Raw genomic sequence first — 20,785 nt, forward strand, 5'->3', positions numbered from 1 at the left:
CTCTGATTATAGAGTACGGTGGTGATAGTTTTAGTTATCCCTCAGAGTGTGAAGTTAGGAGAAAATTATTTACACTGCGGGTTGTTAGGCTGTGGAATGCTTTATGAAATACAGTGTTTGTTGCAGACTTGTGCATCTTTTACAAGAAAATTACATGAACACTAAAACATACGTTGTGTGCCTCACTGTTTCTGTTTTTATTTTTCTTCTCCACTTGTGTTTCCAGTCTGTAACATCTGTTACACAAGTTAGCATAAACAATCTCTGCACTCTTAAATATTGTTGTAAAAAGACTGACTTTGATGAAATGTTTCAACTCGTACTCATTAAAATAATTCTCATGAAAACTAAAGGGAAAATCAGCGTTTATACTCTGAGGGGGGAGTGCTGATTGATGGCAAAGTGCACTCTGGCAGAGGGTTTGCAGTGGGCACTGCATTAGTTAATGATGATTGGTTAATTGTTATATTTTGTTTCCGTTTTAAACCAGGCAGGTTGATTCCCGTTGATCATGGCAGTTACCCTGAGAAATGAATTAGTCAGTGCCTGTCACCAGTTTTGTTGAGTTAAAACAGATGTAGCAAGTGTGTACGTTCATTATATATGCCAACAGCTGGACCCTGTGTATTCATATACAGAGCTTCCACTAGACAGAAGTGTACCATACTGTAAGCCGAACATGACTGTTCCGTATTGGTTGTTAGCATAATTCTTTGCGCACTTAGGCTTATGATGCAAATGCCCAGTCCCTTGTTTGCTGGAAACAGGTGATGGGATATGTCCTTTGATACAATGTACTAACGTTTGGCATGTAAGGCCAAAATGCTTGGAATCACATGAGCTCTGAAATTCAGAGATCACATCAACCTTTTTTGTGTGATGGACAGAAAATCTTCTTGGCTTGCTGGCAAAACCCTGTTTGTGGTGAACGCCACTCATGGTGAACAGTAATTTGAACTAGCAAACTTCACCTGTCGCTCAAACATTTGAAATACTTTAACCTCCCAGAATCATTTGAGGTGGAATGAGTGTTTCTCAGGACCAGAAAACCTTAAGACCACTCACGACTTTGTGCCATTTGCAGCAAGAAGTGAATTGATCTGGGCAGCCGTTCACCCACAAGGCGACTTTAACATATGATTTCAGCACCATGTTTGCAAAATGATTAAATTTCTTGGGCCCTATTTGAGTTTTCTGACACAGCCAATCTTAAAGAACTGTTGGGATTCCGACATGCCTGCTGTGCAAGTTAGTTTGAGGTTACAAGTAGTAGAGAACCCCATGGCCAATTTCTTAACCGAGGGTAGTGAGAAAAACGAGTTCGTTTAAGAGTACCGTTTGGAGCATGAATTCAAGTACAGAGTTCAGCCCTTTAAGACACAAGAAGAAACTAGTAAGTGATGTAATCTATCACAACAAAGCTGAAATGAATTTATTGTGCGTCACCTGTAATCAGGAGGAGAAAAAGTGAAACGTTCGTAGAATCTGTTTTGATCTTAAACTGACTGTAAAAGAGAGAACAAGCAAAACTGAGGAAATCCTTTCATTTTCATGTGAGAATCTTTGCATAAGTTAATTTGGTCCAATATAAGAAATAATATTTTTATCCAGTCTGATCTTCTATAATTTGCCAAGCATAAGTTGAGGCACAGTTTTGAAAAATGGCACCTTGGTTTTCATATAGGTTATTTTCTGGCTGTGTGCTGGCTTCGGTATGTAATGGGCTTTGATGACTGTTTAAAAGATCAAAATGTGACGTATTTGAGAGGGAGAAATGTTTCAATGTGTATGTTTAATGCAGAAATGCCCAGCAACTCCCCCATCCCAACCAAAATGCTTTTCTTTTTTCTCTGCATTTCTTCAACTGTACCCCCAACCAACAGATTCAGGAATAGCTTCTTCCCCACTGTTGTTATACTTCTGAAAGGATCTCTCAAATTTTAAATTTCATGCTGATCTCGCGCTTTGTGCGCCTTCTCTGCAGCCATAACGTGGTATTCCCTGCTCTGTTCTATTAGCCCAGCACACTTCATATGGTGCGATCTCCTGTACTGCCCGCAAAGCAAAACTTTCCACTGTACCAAGGTATACGTGACAATAATAAACCAAATCAAATCAAAACAAAAACAATGTATTTTCCACCTTTTGATTGTTTGGGGTGCTGTATTTCAAAGTAACCCACAATGAGTCTGCATGTGCTTTTGGAACTTGCACTGTGGGGAACATTAGCTGGGTGAACCACTTGAACATGACCTAGTAAAGCCGTACAACCCAGGTGTATTTCGCTCTGTCAGATAATGATGCATGCAACCAACCACGTCATTTCGAGTATATTTTGTACTTGTGGTTGATTGGCTCGCCGAGCTGGTTCATTGTTCTTCAGGCGTCTTATTACCCTGCCGGGTAACATCATCAGTTCGGCCTCAGATGGAGTGCTTTTGTGTTTTCCGTTGAGCTGGATTACTTCACTTCTGGTTGCAAAGGAAAACTGGAAGCGAGGCACTCTAGCTCAAAGGACACCAGAGTTTGAATAACAGGCAGGAAAACACTGCAGCCCTTCATCGAAGGCTGTACTAATGTTACCCAGCAGGGTAATGACACATCTGCAAAACAATGAACCAGCTCGGCGAGCCAACCAACCACAACATTCACTACCGCGAGCTACAGATCTACTGTAAAATTTTGTAATTCTTTCTCAGTTACTCTGAAGGGCTATGACCAGAAGAGTAGGGTGGGATTAAACGGTGGAATATGTCACAAACCGAGTTACAATAGGGCATAAAGTTACAGTGAGAAAGCTTTAAAAGAGACTTCAAGAAGAATCCTTTTGGAAGCAAGGATTGTTTGTTTGACAGCAACTGAAATGGAAAGGCGAAGAACATGACTGATGTTGCTGTGCGACAGGATGCTCTCAAAGAGTTACATTACAAGAGGCCTGAAATTCGGTGAGCTAAATGGCCTTTCTCGACCTTGGCTTTTGTTGGCCATTTCAATTACATCAAGAGCTAGTGGACACTTAGCATTTACTTTGCACTTCTCGTGACAACAAATTTTCAATCAGGTGACTGTACATGTGAATTGCAGCAAACATATGACAAAACACTGATGCAACTGGATCAGCAAGTAAATGCTGATCACCATGATCGCCTGAATAATGTTGTTTAATTTCGCCATTGACAACCGTGTTTTCTAAGCTTCTTTTTGTTGTTTCACCTGACAAAAGTAAATTCCACAACTGTTTTTGCAAATCCAAATACGTTTCGACATGAGATCTTCGTTATCGCTAAGAATAATAGAGTAGCTGTGGTAGGGGATTTTTAACTTTGCTCTCCATCAAAGCCCTTAACACTGTGGCAGCCCCCGTGTATGCCTGAAATTTGTTAATTGTGTACAAGAAAATTTTCTGATTCTGAATGTGGATGTACCTACAGAGAAGGTGCAAAACTTGACCTATTCTTGGGAAATAAGGCAAGGCAGGTGACTGAGGTGTCATTGAGGGAGAACGTTGAAACCAGTGACCATAATTCTACTAGTTTTAAAATAGTGATGCAAAAGGATATACCAGATCTAAAAGTTCAACTTCAGAATTGGGGAGGCCAATTTTGACAGTATTAGGCATGAACCTTTCAAATGTTGATTGGGTGGGGGTGGATTTTCAGAGGTAAACGGAAAATGGGACACCTTCAAAAATTAGGTAATGAGAATCCGGAGACAGTATGTTCCTGTTCGGGTTAAGGGCAAGGCTGGTAGAGAATGCCGGATGATGAGAGAAATTGAGGCTTTGGTTAAGAATAATAAGGAAGCATGTGTCAGGTCTTGGCAGCAGAGATTGAGTGATTCCCAAGAAGAGTATAGAGGCGGTAGGAGCCTACTTAAGAGGGAAGTCAAGGGGGTCAAAATGGGGACATGAAATAGCTTTGGCAAATGGGGTTAAAGAGAATCCAAAGTGATTCTACAAATACATTAAGTTCAAAAGGAGAACTAGGAAGAGAATAGGTCCCTTTAAAGATCAGCAAAGCCACCTGTGTGTGGAACTGCAGGAAATAGGGGACAGACTCATTGAGTATTTTGCATCAGTGTTTACTGTGAGGAAGGACATAGAGAACAGAAAACGTGGGGAAATAAATAGCAACATCTTGATAAACATCCATACTACAGAGGTGGTGGTGCTGGATGTCTTAAAATGCAAAAGGTGAATAAACCTCCAGGGCCTGATGAGGTGTACCCTAGAACTCTGTGGGAAGCTAGGGAAGTGATTGCTGGGCCCCTTGCTGAGACATTTGTATCATCAATAGTCACAAATAGGTGCTGGAAGACTGGAGGTTGGCTAATGTGGTGCCTGTATTGAAGAGAGTTGGTAAGAAAAAGCCAGGGAACTATAGACCGGTGAGCCTGACATCGGCGGTGGGCAAGTTGTTGGAGGGAATCTTGAGAGGGAGGATTTACATGCATTTGGAAAGGCAAGGACCGATTAGGCAGAGTCAACGTGGCTTTGCGCTTGGGAAAGCGTTAGTCACGAATTTGACTGAGTTTTTAGAAGAAGTAATGAAGAGGATTCTTGAGGGCAGAGAGGTGGAGGTGATCTCTATGGATTTCAGTAAGGCATTTGACAATGTTCCTCATGGTAGACTAATTAACAAGGTTAGATCACATGGAATAAGGGGAGAACTAGGTATTTGGATACAGACCTGGATAAAAGATAGAAGAGAGGATGGTGCTGGAAGATTGCTTTTTGGACTTGAGGCCTGGGATCAGCGGATGCTGCAAGGATTGGTGCTGGGTTCGCTGCTTTTTGTCATTTGTATACGTGATTGGATGTGAACAAAGGAGTTATGGTTAGTAAGTTTGCACATGACAGTGAAATCAGAGATGTAGTGCACAGTGAAGAAGGTTGCCTCAGGGTACGAAGGGATCGCGATCAGATAGGCCAATGGGCCGAGGACTGGCAAATGAAGTTTAATTTAGATAAATGTTAGGTGCTGCATTTTGGAAAAGCTAATGAGGGCAGGATTTATACACTTAATGGTACAATCCTGTGGCGTGTTGCTGAAGAAAGAGACCTTGGAGTGCAGCTTCATAGTTCCTTGAAGGTGGAGTCACTGGTAGATAGCGTCATGATGAAGGCATTTGATATGCTTGACTTTATTGGTCACTTGAGTCTAGGAGTTGGGAGATAATGTTGCCGCTGTACAGGACATTGATTAGGCCACTTTAGGAATACTGCGTGCAGTTCTGGTCTCTGTCCTATAGGAAGGCTGTTGTGAAACTTCGAAGGGTTCAGAAAAGACTTGGAAGGATGTTACCAGGTTTGGAGGGTTTGAGCTTCAAGGAGAGGCTGAATAGTCTGGGGCTGTTTTCGCGAGCTTCGGAAGTTTGAGGGTTGATCTTAGAGGTGTATAAAATCATGAGGGTCATGGATAGGGTAAAAAGACAAGGTCTTATCCCCGGTGTGGGTGAGTCTAAAACTAAAGGGGCATAGGTTTAAGGTGAGAGGGGAAAGACTTAAAAGGGACCTGAGGGCCATCTTTATCACACAGGGTGATGCAGTTATGGAACGAGCTGCCTGGGGATGTGGTGGAGACTGTTACAATTACAACATTTAGGAGGAGTCTGCATGGGTGTATGAATAGGAACAGTTTAGAGGGCTGTGTGCCAAATGGGACTATAAAAGGTCGACATGGGTGAGTTGGACTGAAGGGTCTGTTTCCGTGCTGTGTATATCTATGATTCTGTTTCAGCTTTTTAGTATTGCTCCGAACTCATCTATTGGATGCTCTGCCTTATGCTTACGCAGGAGAATACAATGAAAATATTGGAAAAAATTGCAAGCCAGCAGTCAGGATCACAAATACAAGAGCAAAGCCAAGCCTTTATTGTCTATTTGTTGTTCATCACTCCTTTCCCACTGATGTTGCCATTTTATGCGTACCGATTCTCGTGTTTAATTCCTATCATTGTGCTTTTTCTTCTGGATCAGCACATACTTGATGCCTGGCAAGTAAATTCAGAACAAAATACAATGGGTGTGGGAAAATCTGACTTAAGAACACAAAATGCTGAAGAAACTGAACAGGTCAGCCAGCATCCGAAAGAGAAACGCGTAACATTGTAGGTTGATGACCTTTCTTCAGAGCATCTCTCTGTTATTTCAGAAACAGTCTGTGACATGCAATAAATCTGACGGTGTTTGGTTGATCCAGTTGTACTTGTCCTTAGGTGTGTTTTCATATACACACAAAAACAGTCAGAATTGCAATCACCAAATTCTTTCGCAAATGCTTGAACTGAAGTATCAACTGCTGTAGGTGGCAGTGTCTCCCTCAATTGGATACAGAATCGAGCAAAGTTAGTGCTTCCATTTTGCCCTAGCTTCTCAATGTCGTTACTCTGCTGACTACAGACAGCCTGGAAGCAAATTTGTGCGGAATTTGAATTGTGCCTTTTAGATAATATTTAATGATGTTCCGCCGAAGCTAGTAATTTACTGTCACAAGATGGGCATTTGTACTCTGAGAATTTGTTCATTTAATTCAACCAGCGGCAACATAAAAGAATGATAAACTTGGAGACACTGAGAAGTGCTCATCTGTCGCGCTTAAGATGTGAGACAAACTGGTATAAAGTATTTTATCTTAAAGAAACAGTTAACCAACCTTGTTTTGAGCTTGAAGTTGCTGAAGACAAAAATGTTTAAACTCAGTACTATGTCTTTCCCCAGAGAGTGGTAATTCATCGGAAAAAACGTGGACGAAAGCGCAAACAGCACAACAGCAGTGTTGTTACAGAGACCATCTCAGAAACAACTGAGGTGCTGGATGAACCATTCGATGATTCTGACACTGAGCGACCCATGCCACACCTCGAACCAACTTTTGAATTCGAAGAGGATGAGAGAAATGAGAAGGAACATCGAAGTGGACGCATGTTCAGAAGTCTGACATCTGGTGGTGCTGTACGAAAATGTTCTTCCTCCCAGAGAGAGATTCCAGATGAAAATGGTGGTGCTAATGTTGTTCAAGGTATTTGACTATTTAATTAAATCATTTCGGCACCCGTAGTACAATTTGGTTTGCAGAAATTGATGGAAAAAAGATCATTAAATAGCTCAGGTAAAAGTATTTACTTGAAGAGCTCATTTCAGTGATCGCAGTAGAAAGAGCATTGGTGGATTGGAAAAGGCAGCTGCAGAATGAAATAGTGATAGACCTGTGGAAGATGTCAAGGAAGAAGTAGCTGGATTCAGGTAGGAATCTGTCTATGAAGGGAAGAGGCTGAATCTCTAAAGTTGAAGAGGCTGAGATAACAAGAAAATTAAAATGTGAAATAAAATAGTGAAAGGAAGCGTGATACAGTTTAATAAGTTAGTTATCAGAACATATAAAACAAATGAAAACATAATGTCAGTAGGCCATTTGACCCTTTTAAGCATGCTTCACCATTCAACAAGATCATGGCTGATACTTTTGAAATTTCACATTCCCAGTTACCCCTGTTAACCCTGAATTCCCTTGCCTGACCAGAATCTATCCAACTCTCGTCAAAACAGTCAGCGGCCTTGCTGCCTTTTTCACTATCTGAGGCAGAGAGTGCTAAAGCTGCAAAACCTTCTCAGATCTGCCCTAAAAGGCTTTTGCCTAATTTTAAAACAGTGCCCCTCAAGTTCTGGAGTCAGCCACAAAAGGGAACATCTTATCCATGTCCACCTTGTCACGACATTTCACGATCTTAGATGTTTCAATCAGGTTGTCCCTCTCCCTTTTAATTTCTAAAGGAAACAAGCTCAGCCTGTCCCATCTTACACCCGAAGCTGACTCACTCATTCCAGCTTTGAATCAGGTAAACCTCTGAGCCACCTTAAATGCATTTACTCCCTCCTTGAAAAAGAAAACAAAATGTTGGTCGTATTTGAGATGTGACCTTTTATGTTCAGTTGCTCTGTTATGTTCATCGAAACCAGTGGGTGGATTTCTGATGGCTAATATCAGAGTAGAAAGATTAGCATGCATCATTAAATTCAGCCTGAAACGTTGAATCAATACAATTACATAAACAGTAAACAGCTCGGGAAAAAGTCAGACATAGTGAGGATCCAGCAGAGGACCTTTTGTCTAGATGCAGAGGACATCAGCGAAGTTTGAGATTTGTAATTGTTGGTTTTCAAAAAGAAAGCAGATGATTTGAAGGTGAAACTGAAGAGGAGAGCCAAATTACAGACAGGATAACAACAGGTAAAGACAATGTCTTGAACCGATTTAGCAGCACTACAAGTGTATAACGCACGTAGAGTGCATCCTTTCATTTTGAATGAAGCAATGGTAGGAACAGAGATGTTGGTCACAATCTCTCAGTCTTCAATGGATAAAGGAGCATTGCCAGAGGTCTGACTACTTGAGTAACAAACAGGGATGTAAGCGGGAAACAGCATACCGGTTGGTCAAATGTCGGTGATGGTGATTGTCAAGTTATTGTACACAGGGACAAAGCGAAGTGTTGGGTTAATTAAGGAAAGTCAGCATGGATTTATTGAAGATAACTGGCATCTGGCGAACTTGGTTGAACTGTACATTGAGGTCTGGAGCAGCTTGTTCAGGGTCGTGCTTTCAATATACATATGAATTTTTGGAACAAATTCTGCTCAGTGTCTCTCACAGATGTTTTAAGAAGGGTGTTTAATTGGTATCATTGTCACAACCATCGACTATCTTCACTGCCAATGCATGGTGGTAGCAGTGCATACCATCTGCATTGCAAAACTCACTCAGGCATCTGAGACAGCCCCTTCCAAACCCATGATCACCCTCACTCGGAAAGCACCGGCACCTAACGGTTCTCCTTCAAGCCATCCTGACTTGGAAGTGTATTGCTGTTCATTTTGTGTTGCTGAGTCACAATCCTGGAACTCCATCCCTAACTGTGCATCTACCTAGACTGAATGGACTGCGGCATTCCAGGAAGGCAGCTCATCACCGCCTTGAAAAGGACAAAAGTGGTGGCCGAGTTGTCATGAATGAACCAAAAAAAAGCTCTTGACATGAAGGGAAATTTGACAGAATGTGGTAGATGGGTGTTTTTGGTGGTGTGTTGCTGAGCTCTTTCCCCAACTATTGTCTTTCATTCTGCTTCTGCTTTTTTTTAAATAAATGACCTTGACTTTGGTGTGGGAGTGGGGGCAGCATTGTAGAGTTGCAGGTAACGGGTAACTTGACAATGTGGCAGACTGAGATGAGGATGGTTGTAGATGTTATCAAGACATTGCTGGGAAGATGAAATGGGTAGAAATGTGGAACTGGAAATTCAGTTTGGAGAAGCGTGAAGTAACTTGTTTTGGGAAAATGAGAATGGAAAAGCAGTACATTTTAAAATACACCATTCTGAAAAGTGCACTTCAGCCTTGGTTTCCATGAATTCAAGCCCTTCAAGATGGCAGGACAGGTTGAAAAGGCGGTTCCAAAAACTTTGTATCCTGGCTACACTCTGATCACTGGCCCCATTTGATTGGATTTCCCTTCTGGAGGCTTTGCCATAAAATCGTCCTCGGAAGCACTTGTAACTTTGAACAAATTGTTCCAGACCTTATCAAAGGAGCGAATCAAATTAGCCAGACACACTTTCTCTTTCATAAACTAAGCTGGTGTTCTTCAGTTGACCCAACCATGTCCAAGTGCAAGTTCACTTCACTTGCATTTATAACTAAAGAGGCAGAATATTAAAGCAAAGTGATCATATTTGAACTTTCTAAATGTCTGGTTAGATCTCAATTGAAGTTATACGGACAATTCGGGGGAACACAGTGAAGGACAGGTGTAAAGCGTATGTGTTCTCAGGGATGAGTGAATTCAGTTTTAGGGAGATGTTGCAACAGCGAAGACTAGCCTTGAATAGAAAAGGTTAAAAGATGAACCAGTCAAGGTTTTTCAATGTGACGCAGTAATTCACAGACTGTAGGTGTCATTGACAAAGCCAGCATTCATTGACTGTCCCTAGTTACCATTGAGAAGGACAATACAACTGAATGACTTGCGAAACCATTTCAGAGCTTACTTCAAGTCAACCACATTGCTGTGGGTTTGGAATCCAATACATGCCAGACTGAGTATCCTATCATAAGCAATGTGAATGAACCAGTTGGGTGTTTTTGACAATCGTGTAGTTTCATGGTCACCATTACCAATAATATCTTGTTGTTCCAAATGTGCTTAATTAAATTTGAATTGAATTGCACAGAAGTTGCAGTGAAATTTGAGCTTCTGTTTCCAGATTCTCAGGCTCAGGTCTGTAGCTCACGTTATTAATCCAGGAACACAATTGTGAAGTTCCCTGAATAGAGTTCAGACAGTGAACTAATAACTGAGAGTTCAAGATTTAAAATCATTGGTTCCCCTTTCCATCAGTTACCAATGAAACCAATTCTCACTCATGAGACTAGTACCTGATGGGAAGCTGATGGGGAAAACCAGCTTCCACACCTTCCTTGATTGTGTCCTTCCAAACTCTCTCAAATTCTTAAAACCAAAAGACTGCAGATATGAAGTAAAATCAAGAAGTGCTGGAGAAGCCTGGCAAATCTGGCAGCAGCTGTGCAGAAGGAAAGAGTGAATGTGGTTATGTTTTGAGTCCAGTGACGACTCTTAGGACGTCAGTGCAAGTTCGTATTGAGCTAATTGATCCGAGCCAAGGAAGCATTTTCTTACAGGCAGCTGGGACAGAAGGGGAACTCTGGTCAATGTTTACTGCAGACTGCAAATGACTGAGAAGGGTATGATTCTCTACTTGTCTTTCAAGACAAATGAAGCTTTATCTTTGATGGAGTTTGAATCTTCCATGGGTTTTGGAAGTCATTGTCCAGACTTGTGTGTTAAATACAGTAATTTGTTGAGGAATCCCTGGAGTTCCATTGAAACGCAAATCAGCACCTTTCGGAGAGGGAGCTATCCCTCCCTGTCTGCCAATAAAAGTGGCACCGTATACAAGTTCACTTTAGCTGGCACGTGGTCATACAGCACAGCAACGGCCCCTCTGGTCCATACCAAACATAATCCCAAACTAAACTAGTCCCATCTGCCTGCTGCTAACCCATATCCCTCCAAACGTTTCATATTTATCTACTTGCCTAAGTGTCTTTTAAACATTGTACCTGCCCACGTCCTCCATCACCTCAGGAAGTTCATGCCAGATGCAAGCCACTTTCTGCATAAAAACTTTGGCACTCATGTCGTTTTTAAATCTCTCTTCTCTTACCTTAAAAATATACCCCTAGCCTTGAAATCCCCCATCTTAAGAAAAGAATCCTACCATTAACCCTAAGTTTGCCCTCATGGTTTTACACACCTCTGGAAGATCCGACGCTCCAGTGAAAGAAGTCCCAGCCTCTCCAACCTTTTGTTATAACTCAAACCTTCTACCCCGGGAATGTCCTGGTCAATCTCTCCGGAACCCCCTCTAGCTTAATAATAATGTTCTCATAAGGGAGACCAGGTCTGATCTCAGTACTCTGTTGAAACCCCATCCTTTCTGAACCACCACCTTGTAACTATCCCCTTGCGAGTCAGTGTGATTAATTATGTCAGCTTGGCACTTCAATGACTGTATGCCTTCAAGAAACACGGGCAACTTCGATGGACTACTTCCCGCCAATAGATTGTGCAGCCAAATTTACGACCATTGACATAAAATCCTAAAATACCTTATAGACATCAGAGAAAAGTTTAAGAACTGACAGGAGTGCACCTAACATGATGCCTCCTGTGCCCTTTCCCTACTTCCTACCACTGACTATTCTGCATTCCCATTGCACACAATATGATTTATACTTGATCTTGCCACAGTGGACAAATGGGTCTGGGGAATGATCCCACAGACCCTCTAAACTGAGCTTTAGATCGACTGATACAGATCTCTCTACCATTTCCTTTCAAGTACACATGAGAGGTTTTAAAATAGAAAAAAAAAATTAGGCTTCAGTATCAGCAAGCTATTTTAATTAACATGGATATCCTGGCTGTGTCAAATCCTGTCCTCGTCTGATGTTTGAACATGTAGGCAGTAAGATAGAATTAAATGGCACAGGAAGAGTTGACATGTTGCAGTGTGCTTTTGTTAAATATTTGGAAAAGCTAGTCAATTGGTTCCATTGCCCAGGCTGTTTCCATTATGCTGAGCCTATTTCTTCTCTCACAACAAACGAAGTGTTCTGGAGGAGGCCATTCAGCCCATTAAACCTGTTCTACCATTCGGTGAGCTCATGGCTGATGTGATTGAGTCCCCAGTCTGGGGAAGAGAATTCCAAAGGTCGACTTGCCTCAGAGTGCCTGCGAGATCAGTTACAGTCCCAGTCCTAGTGCAGCCCATTCAGGACCTTGTTGTGTTCAAAAGCGAGAAGATATATGCAATCTAAGTTAACAAAGGTGTTTGGTCCCAGCCAAAGTTGCCTACAGGCACACACAAAATTGTGACACTTGGGTAGTGAACGATAGCTGTACTATCAGCAGAAGCGCATTGATGAGAAGTCTTCACTCTAACTGAATGAAGATAAATAGGGGCTTACCTTTGCCACCCTCCCTGCCCTGTTCCAGCCACAGACTCCCACCGCAACTTTTCTTTGGCCTCCCAGCAATAAAAGAGTATGGTGCATGTTAGAAGTAGCATTCTTCACTAAAAATTCTTTGAATTGAATTATGATTGGACAAGGAATCTGTCTTACATCATTGTCACCAAGACAAGGTCATGTAGGGCACTCCGATCATATTCCACCAAGCTAACATTAGAATTGCATGGAATATAATCATGCACAGCACCGGCTGCAAAGTGTTTTGTTGTAACCAATCATGGGAGATGGTAGTTTATTGTCGGTACCGTTTAGGACACTCTCTTCAGATGCTGAGGTTATAAATATGGCTGTGCTTCGATACATAATCCTCACACACTTCAGCTGTGAGGGAAGTTTTTCTGGAAATGTGACAGAATCTTGTTGCAGTTACTGATACAAAACCAGCAGCTGAGCTTCGGGTTCAAACTGCTTTTCAAACCAAAGACAGGTTCTGAAATTGAATTCAATAAATCTGTGTGCACTCAGGTTATTGCAAAAGTAATCAAACGCACAGGTTATTGCAAAATCTCTCTTTCACTCATAAGTTTTAGGTGAAGAAACCTGATGTCCTACCTGACTTGGCCGACATCGAACTTGAATGCCACAGAAATGGTTGACCTTTGGTGTCTTTTGAAGTTGCATAACAGAACTATTGAAAGGGAAAATCCAGTGTAGTTTTTAAGGTTGAATACAGCAGTTTAAATAGAAGAGACGTTCATCAGTGTTCAGCATCATGGTGATTGCTGTATCATTGACAGTCTCAGTCTAATTAAGTCTTTTGCACTCTGTTGAATGATTCTTTCTTGTTTCTTCCCACAAAGTGTTCCTTACTATATACAGATCTGCTCTCAAATTAATTTTAGATTTTCAAAGTGAGACATGGTTTTCACCTTGACCTTTGACTCAGTGGGAGGTACTCTTGCTGTCACTGGGTACTGGGTGTAATCCCTCTTCTTAACAAGCACAGAAAGTCTAGGCCGACACGTGACTGCAGTTGTGACGTGCTACCATGTGCTGTCCTTTGGAAGAGATGTTCAAACTGAGACCCACTTCATTTGGATATGAAGGATCCCATGGCAATAGCTCAAAGAAGAGCAGGAGAGTTATCCATGGTTTCTAGCCAAATTCAATTTCTCACCAAAAAAAGTCCAAAATAAATTCCATTTCCTAATTGCAATCAATGTCTTCTCTTTAAATATACTTCATTTGCCCTCAAGCTCATTGAAACATGTCACAATTGTGTGGTGTCACTTTTATTATTTTTCCATCAGCCTTGGACAATGTACTTAGGTTCAGCCATTTTTGCATGCAAGGCTGTGCTTTTGATGAAAAGAAGGAGCAATATGACCCTTTGCTCTGTCTCAGCTTAGGTATGAAAAGTAAATTACTTCAGCACCAAGGCTTCTTCTTCCCTATTGAGAGCCATGGTGTAAACCAGAAACTGACCATACCACAAATCCTTTCCTGCAGGCAGAAAGTTGGAGCTTTCAGAGTCATTTTGTCTGTAAGCTGAAACAAATTGGTGTATACCACAGCCCCATTCTCATTTTTTTTTTGTTTTTGGCCATCTCTTCCAGCGACAGGCCTGGAAATTTGAATGCTAGATGTTAAGTTTGGTATGGATGGAAGAGGTTCCCGGATAATGGACTGTTTCTGTCTGACCTGGCGGTGCCTGAAAACAAGATGTGAAGTGTATTAGATGCCACACAAGGCTTGCATTCCTCTGGTCATTGTCTGCTTTTCAGTGTGAGATAAATGTAATGATATTGGCCAGTAAAACATAAAATGTATTATGGACTATCTTCGCAAGCCAAAATGAGGCATGGAGCATAAATTTGATTTTGGAACAACTGAAAAGTTGGGGAAATTGTCAGAGCCATTCTGTTCATTTGTCACCTTTGAGTTACAGTGGGAACTGGATGTTATTGTGCGATTGTCGCAAAAGGTGAATATGCAGATACAGCTTACAGTTAGGAAAGTTCCAAGTTCAAATATTGTCATTTTGTTGTCAAGAGCATTGAATACAGAAGTAGAGAGGTTATCTGATTACTGTATGCAATATTTGTCACCATATTGTAGCAAGAATGTAAATGTGTTGGAAGCAATTGAAGGAAGATTTACCAAACTGGTAATAAACTGGGGTTGGTAGGATGTCTTTTGAGAAAGGTTGGATAAGCCAGGCTTGTGGCCTCCAGATCTCAGAAGAATAATAGGTGACTAATTGAAATATGTAAGATAGGTCTTGACAGTGCAGATGTGGAGAGAATGTTTCCTCTTAGGGCAGAATCAAGATCTCAGGGTCACTGTTTAAAAATCAGGGGTCGCCCGTTTAAAATCAAGATGAAACAAATTTATTTCTCTGCAAGTTTAGGGTCTTTGAAATTAGCATCATGAGAAAGTGATGAAAACTGAGTTGTTGAAATTTTTAAATGGAGAGGTCGATAGTTTCTGGTTGGGCAAAAGAGTGAAAGCTTATCGGGATAGCTGGGAATGCTGTGATGGTATGAAATGGTGAGATAGGCTTTAGGGGACGAACAGTCTCCTCCTTGTTCATGCATTTGTGCAGCGGCGGAGTGGTTGACATCAAATAGTGCATGTCTTTAAAAAGAAGCCTAATTACAGAGGCGCACTGACACCTTGTTGCAGTCTTCCACTTTTTCTCGATTTTTAAATTCCTCCTTCCACCAAATTGTTCTAATTCCAGTCTGTTCCCTCTTCCCCTACCAAATACTGAATCTGACAAGTGCTTTTTTTTGTATTTCAGGGCAAAGTACGCTTAAACCTTCAGTCACTGTGAGGAAAGATAAGGCCAAAGAGCCTGCCTTACCCAAATCTCCACCTGTGGTGTTGAAACGCAAGAGAGGGTGGCCTAAAGGTGTGAAGCGTGGAACAATCAAATGGAAGAGAAAGCCAGGGCGCAAACCAGGATTTAAACTCGCCCAATTAAGTGCAAGTATGGACATTGCAGGTACTTCGTCACCCAATGTTGCTCTGAAGCAAGGGCGTCCAAACCGTAGTGAGGAAAGGCGGAACTCTTTAGATGTGAAAACTGTAGATGTCCCTATAGCTTATAAGAAGGAGGATGATGAGGAGGAGGAGGAGGAGGAAGAGGAGCTGGAGGAAGAAGTGCCATGCGATGTGCAGAGAACGCCTCATGATTCTCACAGTCCAGTACTTAAAGTTGAGGAGCAGGAAGCTGAGAATGAAAATGAGGAAAAATCTGAATCTGCTGAACAAGAGGGGCATACGGATGAGGAACATGAACATGAAGAAGAGGAGGAGGAAGAGATCAACCAAAATGATGACCATGATGCTGACGATGAGGACGAAGGCCACTTGGATTCTGAAGACAAAAAGGTTGAGGAAAGTGTAAAAGAGAGTGTGAAAGAGGAATCTCCAATGCAAGAACCTTTTTTAGAGACAAGCACACCAGATAAAAATATTACCGGTGAAAATTTGATGGATGCGGATTCTGAAGAAGAACAAGCAAATGACACATCACTGGACTCTGAGCTTGTGCCACCTTCAGATGAAGACCGCATTGATGATCAAGATAATAAAGAGACATTAATCCCAGAGTTCAAAGAAGAGGAGGAAGAGGAGGAGGAAGAAGAGGAGGACATATCGCACAGTGAGCTGGATCTAGAAACGGTGCAAGCTGTTCAATCTTTGACACAGGAGACAAATAATGAGCATGATGGTGCTTACCAGGACTGTGCTGAGACCTTGGAAGCTTGCCAGAACCTGCAAAGCTACAACCAGGCTGAAGAAAGTCCACAGATTACCATGGTGGAGGACTGCCAGCAGTCGGAGCATAACAGCCCCATCTCATCTGTTCAGTCACACCCCAGCCAGTCAGTCCGTTCTGTCAGTAGCCCAAGCATGCCAGCTCTAGAGAACAGCTACACACAAATAAGTCCCGAGCAGAGCTCACTGTCAGCTCCCTCCATGCAGAACATGGAGACTAGCCCCATGATGGATGTACCTTCTGTGTCTGACCATTCACAACAGGTCGTTGACAGTGGATTCAGTGACCTAGGCAGCATTGAGAGTACAACAGAAAATTATGAGAACCCTAGCAGCTACGACTCTACAATGGGAGGCAGTATATGTGGTAATAACACATCTCAGACAAGCTGCTCATACAGTGGCCTATCGTCTTCCAGCAGCTTGACTCAAAATAGCTGCGTCGTAACCCAGCAAATGACCAGTATGAACAGCAGCTGTAGCCTGATGCAACAGAATAATGTTGCCCCTACAGCCAACTGTAACATGAAGTCCCCTCAGAGTTGTGCGATTGACAGGCCTCCAAGCAACAACCAGCAGCAACAGCAGCAGCAGCAACCACCGCCTCCCCCACAGCAACAAGCCCAGCAACAGCCTCCACCACAACAGCCCCAACAACAACAGCCCCAGCAGCAACAGCAGCCATTGTCTCAGTGCAGCATGAGCAACAGTTTCACGACAGCCCCTATGACCCTGATGGAGATCCCGGAGTCCTCTAACACTACTGGTATGAGCCTGTATGAGAGAATGGGTCAGGGAGACTTTGGTGCTGGTGGTTACACACAGCCCACAGCCAACTTCAGCCTTGCCAGACTTCAGCAACTCACCAACACCATTATGGACCATCATGCTATGCCTTACAGCCACTCTGCTGCTGTGACTTCCTATGCAACTAGTGTGTCTCTGTCTAACACGGGCCTTGCTCAGCTAGCTGCAACACCCCATGCACTTGCAGGGACACCCCAAGCACAAGCCACCATGACACCACCTCCAAATCTCACGTCGCCATCTATGAATCTGACTTCACCTCTTTTACAGTGCAACATGCCAGCTTCCAACATTGGGATTCCTCACACTCAGAGATTGCAAGGCCAGATGCCGACCAAAGGCCACATTTCAAATCGCTCCAAGTCTGCCCCACTGCCAGCTGCAACAGCCACCCATCAGCAACAGATTTACGGCCGTAATACACCTGCACTGGCACAGCGGGCTCTTACAGTTCAACGAGGGATGAACATGGGTGTGAACCTGATGCCTGCCCCCACCTACAATGTTAATTCCATGAACATGAACACACTGAATGCTATGAACAGCTATCGGATGAGCCAGCCGATGATGAACAGCAGCTACCATGGTAATGCGGCCTACATGAACCAAACGGCGCAGTATCCTATGCAGATGCAAATGGGCATGATGGGAAGCCAGCCGTATGGCCAGCAGCCTATGCAGTCTAATCCTCACAGCAACATGATGTACACAGGCCCCTCTCATCACAGTTATATGAATGCTGGCATGCCCAAGCAATCACTAAATGGCCCATACATGAGAAGATGAGGGAAGATACTGTGGACACCATAGAGAGCCATTGTTTATACTGATGACAGCAAACATAATGGAAATTTCAAATAGAATGATTGCTGTAGACATAGGAATTTCACAAACTGCTTAGGGCCATGTTCGGAGCGCCTTGGCCTTAATTCCCCAGCCCCGAGAGAAAAAAAAGAAGGAAGAGAAAGAAATTCTGCAACAGAATTCAATAAGAAAATGGTTTGAGGAACCATGCACAAGAAATCTTTTAATTAAAAGAAGCCTTACTTAATGAATTGTGTAGAAATGAAAAACTATCTGCTTTTTATATTTTTAATTTTTTTAATCTTTCAGTTTGTGTGTGCAGTCCACATTTTTTATAGAGTCCATAGATATGAGACCCTTGAACGTGAGGACTGTCCAAGTCCCCATTTGTTGACTTGGCACAGGGCAGGAGGCACTTATCTCAGACTCTGCCTTGGTGATAGTGTTGCAGGTGTGGCTGTAATTTATTGATCTCACTGTATCCCGTGCCAGTAGGTGAAACCGGATCGCTTGTGCGCTTGTGGACTTCGGACCGTAATGCCGAGGACATCCTTCTTTCCCCCATTGGTATTGAGTTTGACTCTAGCGCAGCATGCAACAGGCCCAAGAGCATTTTCATGTATGTTATAACGATGTTTTTAACATTGCTTCTTGTGTCACTGCAAGCCATTTCACTTGTACGCCTTTATTTTTTTATGAGAATTGACAGTATTTGTTCTGGCACTTTCGAAGGACAGCCCAGGGTCCTGAAACATCTAAGGCTTACAACATTTAATTTCCAATTTATTTTCTTAAATAAATCTCTCAATCATGAGAAATCTGTTCGGATTTGTCAGACTGTATTTTTGGTTCCCAGTCAGGGTATTTATCAGATCAGAAAGATGCCTGTGTTCACAGATAATTTAGTTTATTTTCCTCTTTTGCTTTCTGCCGTAACCTTAGGCAGTTCAATTGCTTCTCGACAGCAAGTGCGGGGTAGTTAATAAGTGGTGCCGTTAGCTCGGGTATTGAGAAGGAAGTGAGCGCCTTAGACTGGCTCACTGTCTTTTGACAGCTGTTAGAACTGATCAGAAATCATAGTCACGCACCTTTTAGGTTCCTTCCCACTGGGCTGTAATGAAATGGATTGTGAGATTTAAGAAAAGGATATCGGAGATAGGTACAAAGTAGCAGGACAAAGGTGAGGGAGGCTACATCATGGAACTAGGTCGTGCCATTTGGATCCATGAGCTGTACTTCAAACAGGAAAATAATAGTCAGCTGAGCACATACTTTTCTCTTCACCACATCTTGTATGTGGGACCAGAGGAGGCAAACGATTCTGACGGCACTGTTTAAAGTAAGGTTGTCACCACAGCGTCCAATTCACAACTCATTTCTGTTCTGATACTGACCACCAGGTAACCCCTGTAATGTCAGGTGATGAGATAAACAGCACAAGAGGGAATTGCAACACTGGATTGCAGTGGCCAGTTTTCCCTGGGCTATATATGTGCATCACTCATGTGCACGGAGTTGGCCCACCGCGTGCAATCCATTCACCAACTGCGATTGCACCATACATTTTGCCCATCAAAAAATTACGAAAAGGCATTTGGGGAAAAAAAAGTGATCTAAAAGCTTACCAAATGGTTGAAGAGTGTGCACAGGTTTCATAATCTGTGCAATTGGCACATGCTACTCGTGAATCTTGTGGCTAAACAGCATTCAATGATTTCTTTTTGTTCGTAGTGTGTCTCATTGTTGGAAATATGTCCATCGAAACCACTCCACACTTCTGGGCTGGCCTTCAAGTGTGTTTGTTGGAATACTGTTGATTTGGGGTGGGGTGGGAGGGGGAAGGGAAGATGTTTTTAAAAAAGAAAAGAAAAAAAAACAAAGCAGTTTTAGCCCAGAGCACCAGATATATTGAAAAAAATACACAAAGATGATTTCTCTTTTTCCCCTACTCATTGTTTCTGGTGTTCGCAGTTTTGTTGAATCAGGCAGCTTCCTTTTTTGAAAGCTAAGCTGGCTCATTTTGACTTTAGGATTATTATAGAAAATGTTTTTCTATATTAAAAAATGAATTTATCCTACATAATATTGGTACTTGTCATTTTTCAATTCTGTTGAGAGGTATTTTTAGCAGCTAAACTTGGGTAATCTTAACTGAAGCTCACTGTTAGTGATTCTCAGATGCCTTTTAAAGAACTCACATTTCATTCCATCTCTAGAGTTTTTTCTATCTTTGTTGTAGAATATTGAAGCTATTTTAAGAAAATAAATTCTCCAATCTTCTAGTGTGTGTGAATAGACCTCCTCCAGCTTCCAAGCCGCATGTAAAAAGCTGAATATTCATGTCTGTTTATATTGCCTTCATTTTTTGTACCCTTTGTACTTGTACATGGTGACTGTAAGCTATGAGGAGGGAACGATTGAGCTTGTGCATCCAGACGCCAGCACAGGCCACACTCCCTCTTCCTCCCCCTTGTATGTAATATCACTTTTCTTTCTAGCAAGTACTTTCAAAGACCTCTGTACATTTTAACATAAATAAATTATGTTGAGCCATTCTGGATGTCTGTCTTTTAAGAGTACCAGCGATAATTTCGTCAACGGGAAAGAGATGCACTTGAAATAAGGAGAAAGAGCTGCACTTATCTTCATACTTCTGTTTCAGTGTTTCCTGAATATATTTGTCTTTTAATGCTTTCCATCTACATCACAAAAGTTTTAAGAGTCTCATAATTTTGGCCACATTGAATGAAAGCAGTTGCTGTGGTATAGTTTAATGTTCGCTCAACTGCCTTTCTCATGTTGCAGTTACTTTTTGCATCTTGTCCGGTATTTTGACTCAGT

General features: G+C 42.2%; 1 protein-coding gene across 5 annotated transcripts in view; it reads left to right on the forward strand.

The window, feature by feature from the left end:
• Positions 1-20,504, forward strand: part of LOC125447937 (histone acetyltransferase KAT6A-like) — a 440,967-nt gene extending 420,463 nt beyond the window's left edge. For all 5 annotated transcript variants that reach the window (XM_059641206.1, XM_048522742.2, XM_048522743.2 and 2 more), the window contains 2 exons: positions 6,719-7,019; positions 15,351-20,504. In XM_059641206.1, coding sequence (XP_059497189.1) covers positions 6,719-7,019; positions 15,351-17,926 — 2,877 coding nt within the window. In that variant the 3' untranslated portion in view covers positions 17,927-20,504. The remainder of the gene's footprint in view (positions 1-6,718; positions 7,020-15,350) is intronic.
• The last annotated feature ends 281 nt before the right edge of the window (positions 20,505-20,785 follow it).

The sequence above is a fragment of the Stegostoma tigrinum genome, chromosome 40 (assembly GCF_030684315.1).
Source record: "Stegostoma tigrinum isolate sSteTig4 chromosome 40, sSteTig4.hap1, whole genome shotgun sequence".
Classification (NCBI taxonomy): Eukaryota; Metazoa; Chordata; class Chondrichthyes; order Orectolobiformes; family Stegostomatidae; genus Stegostoma; species Stegostoma tigrinum.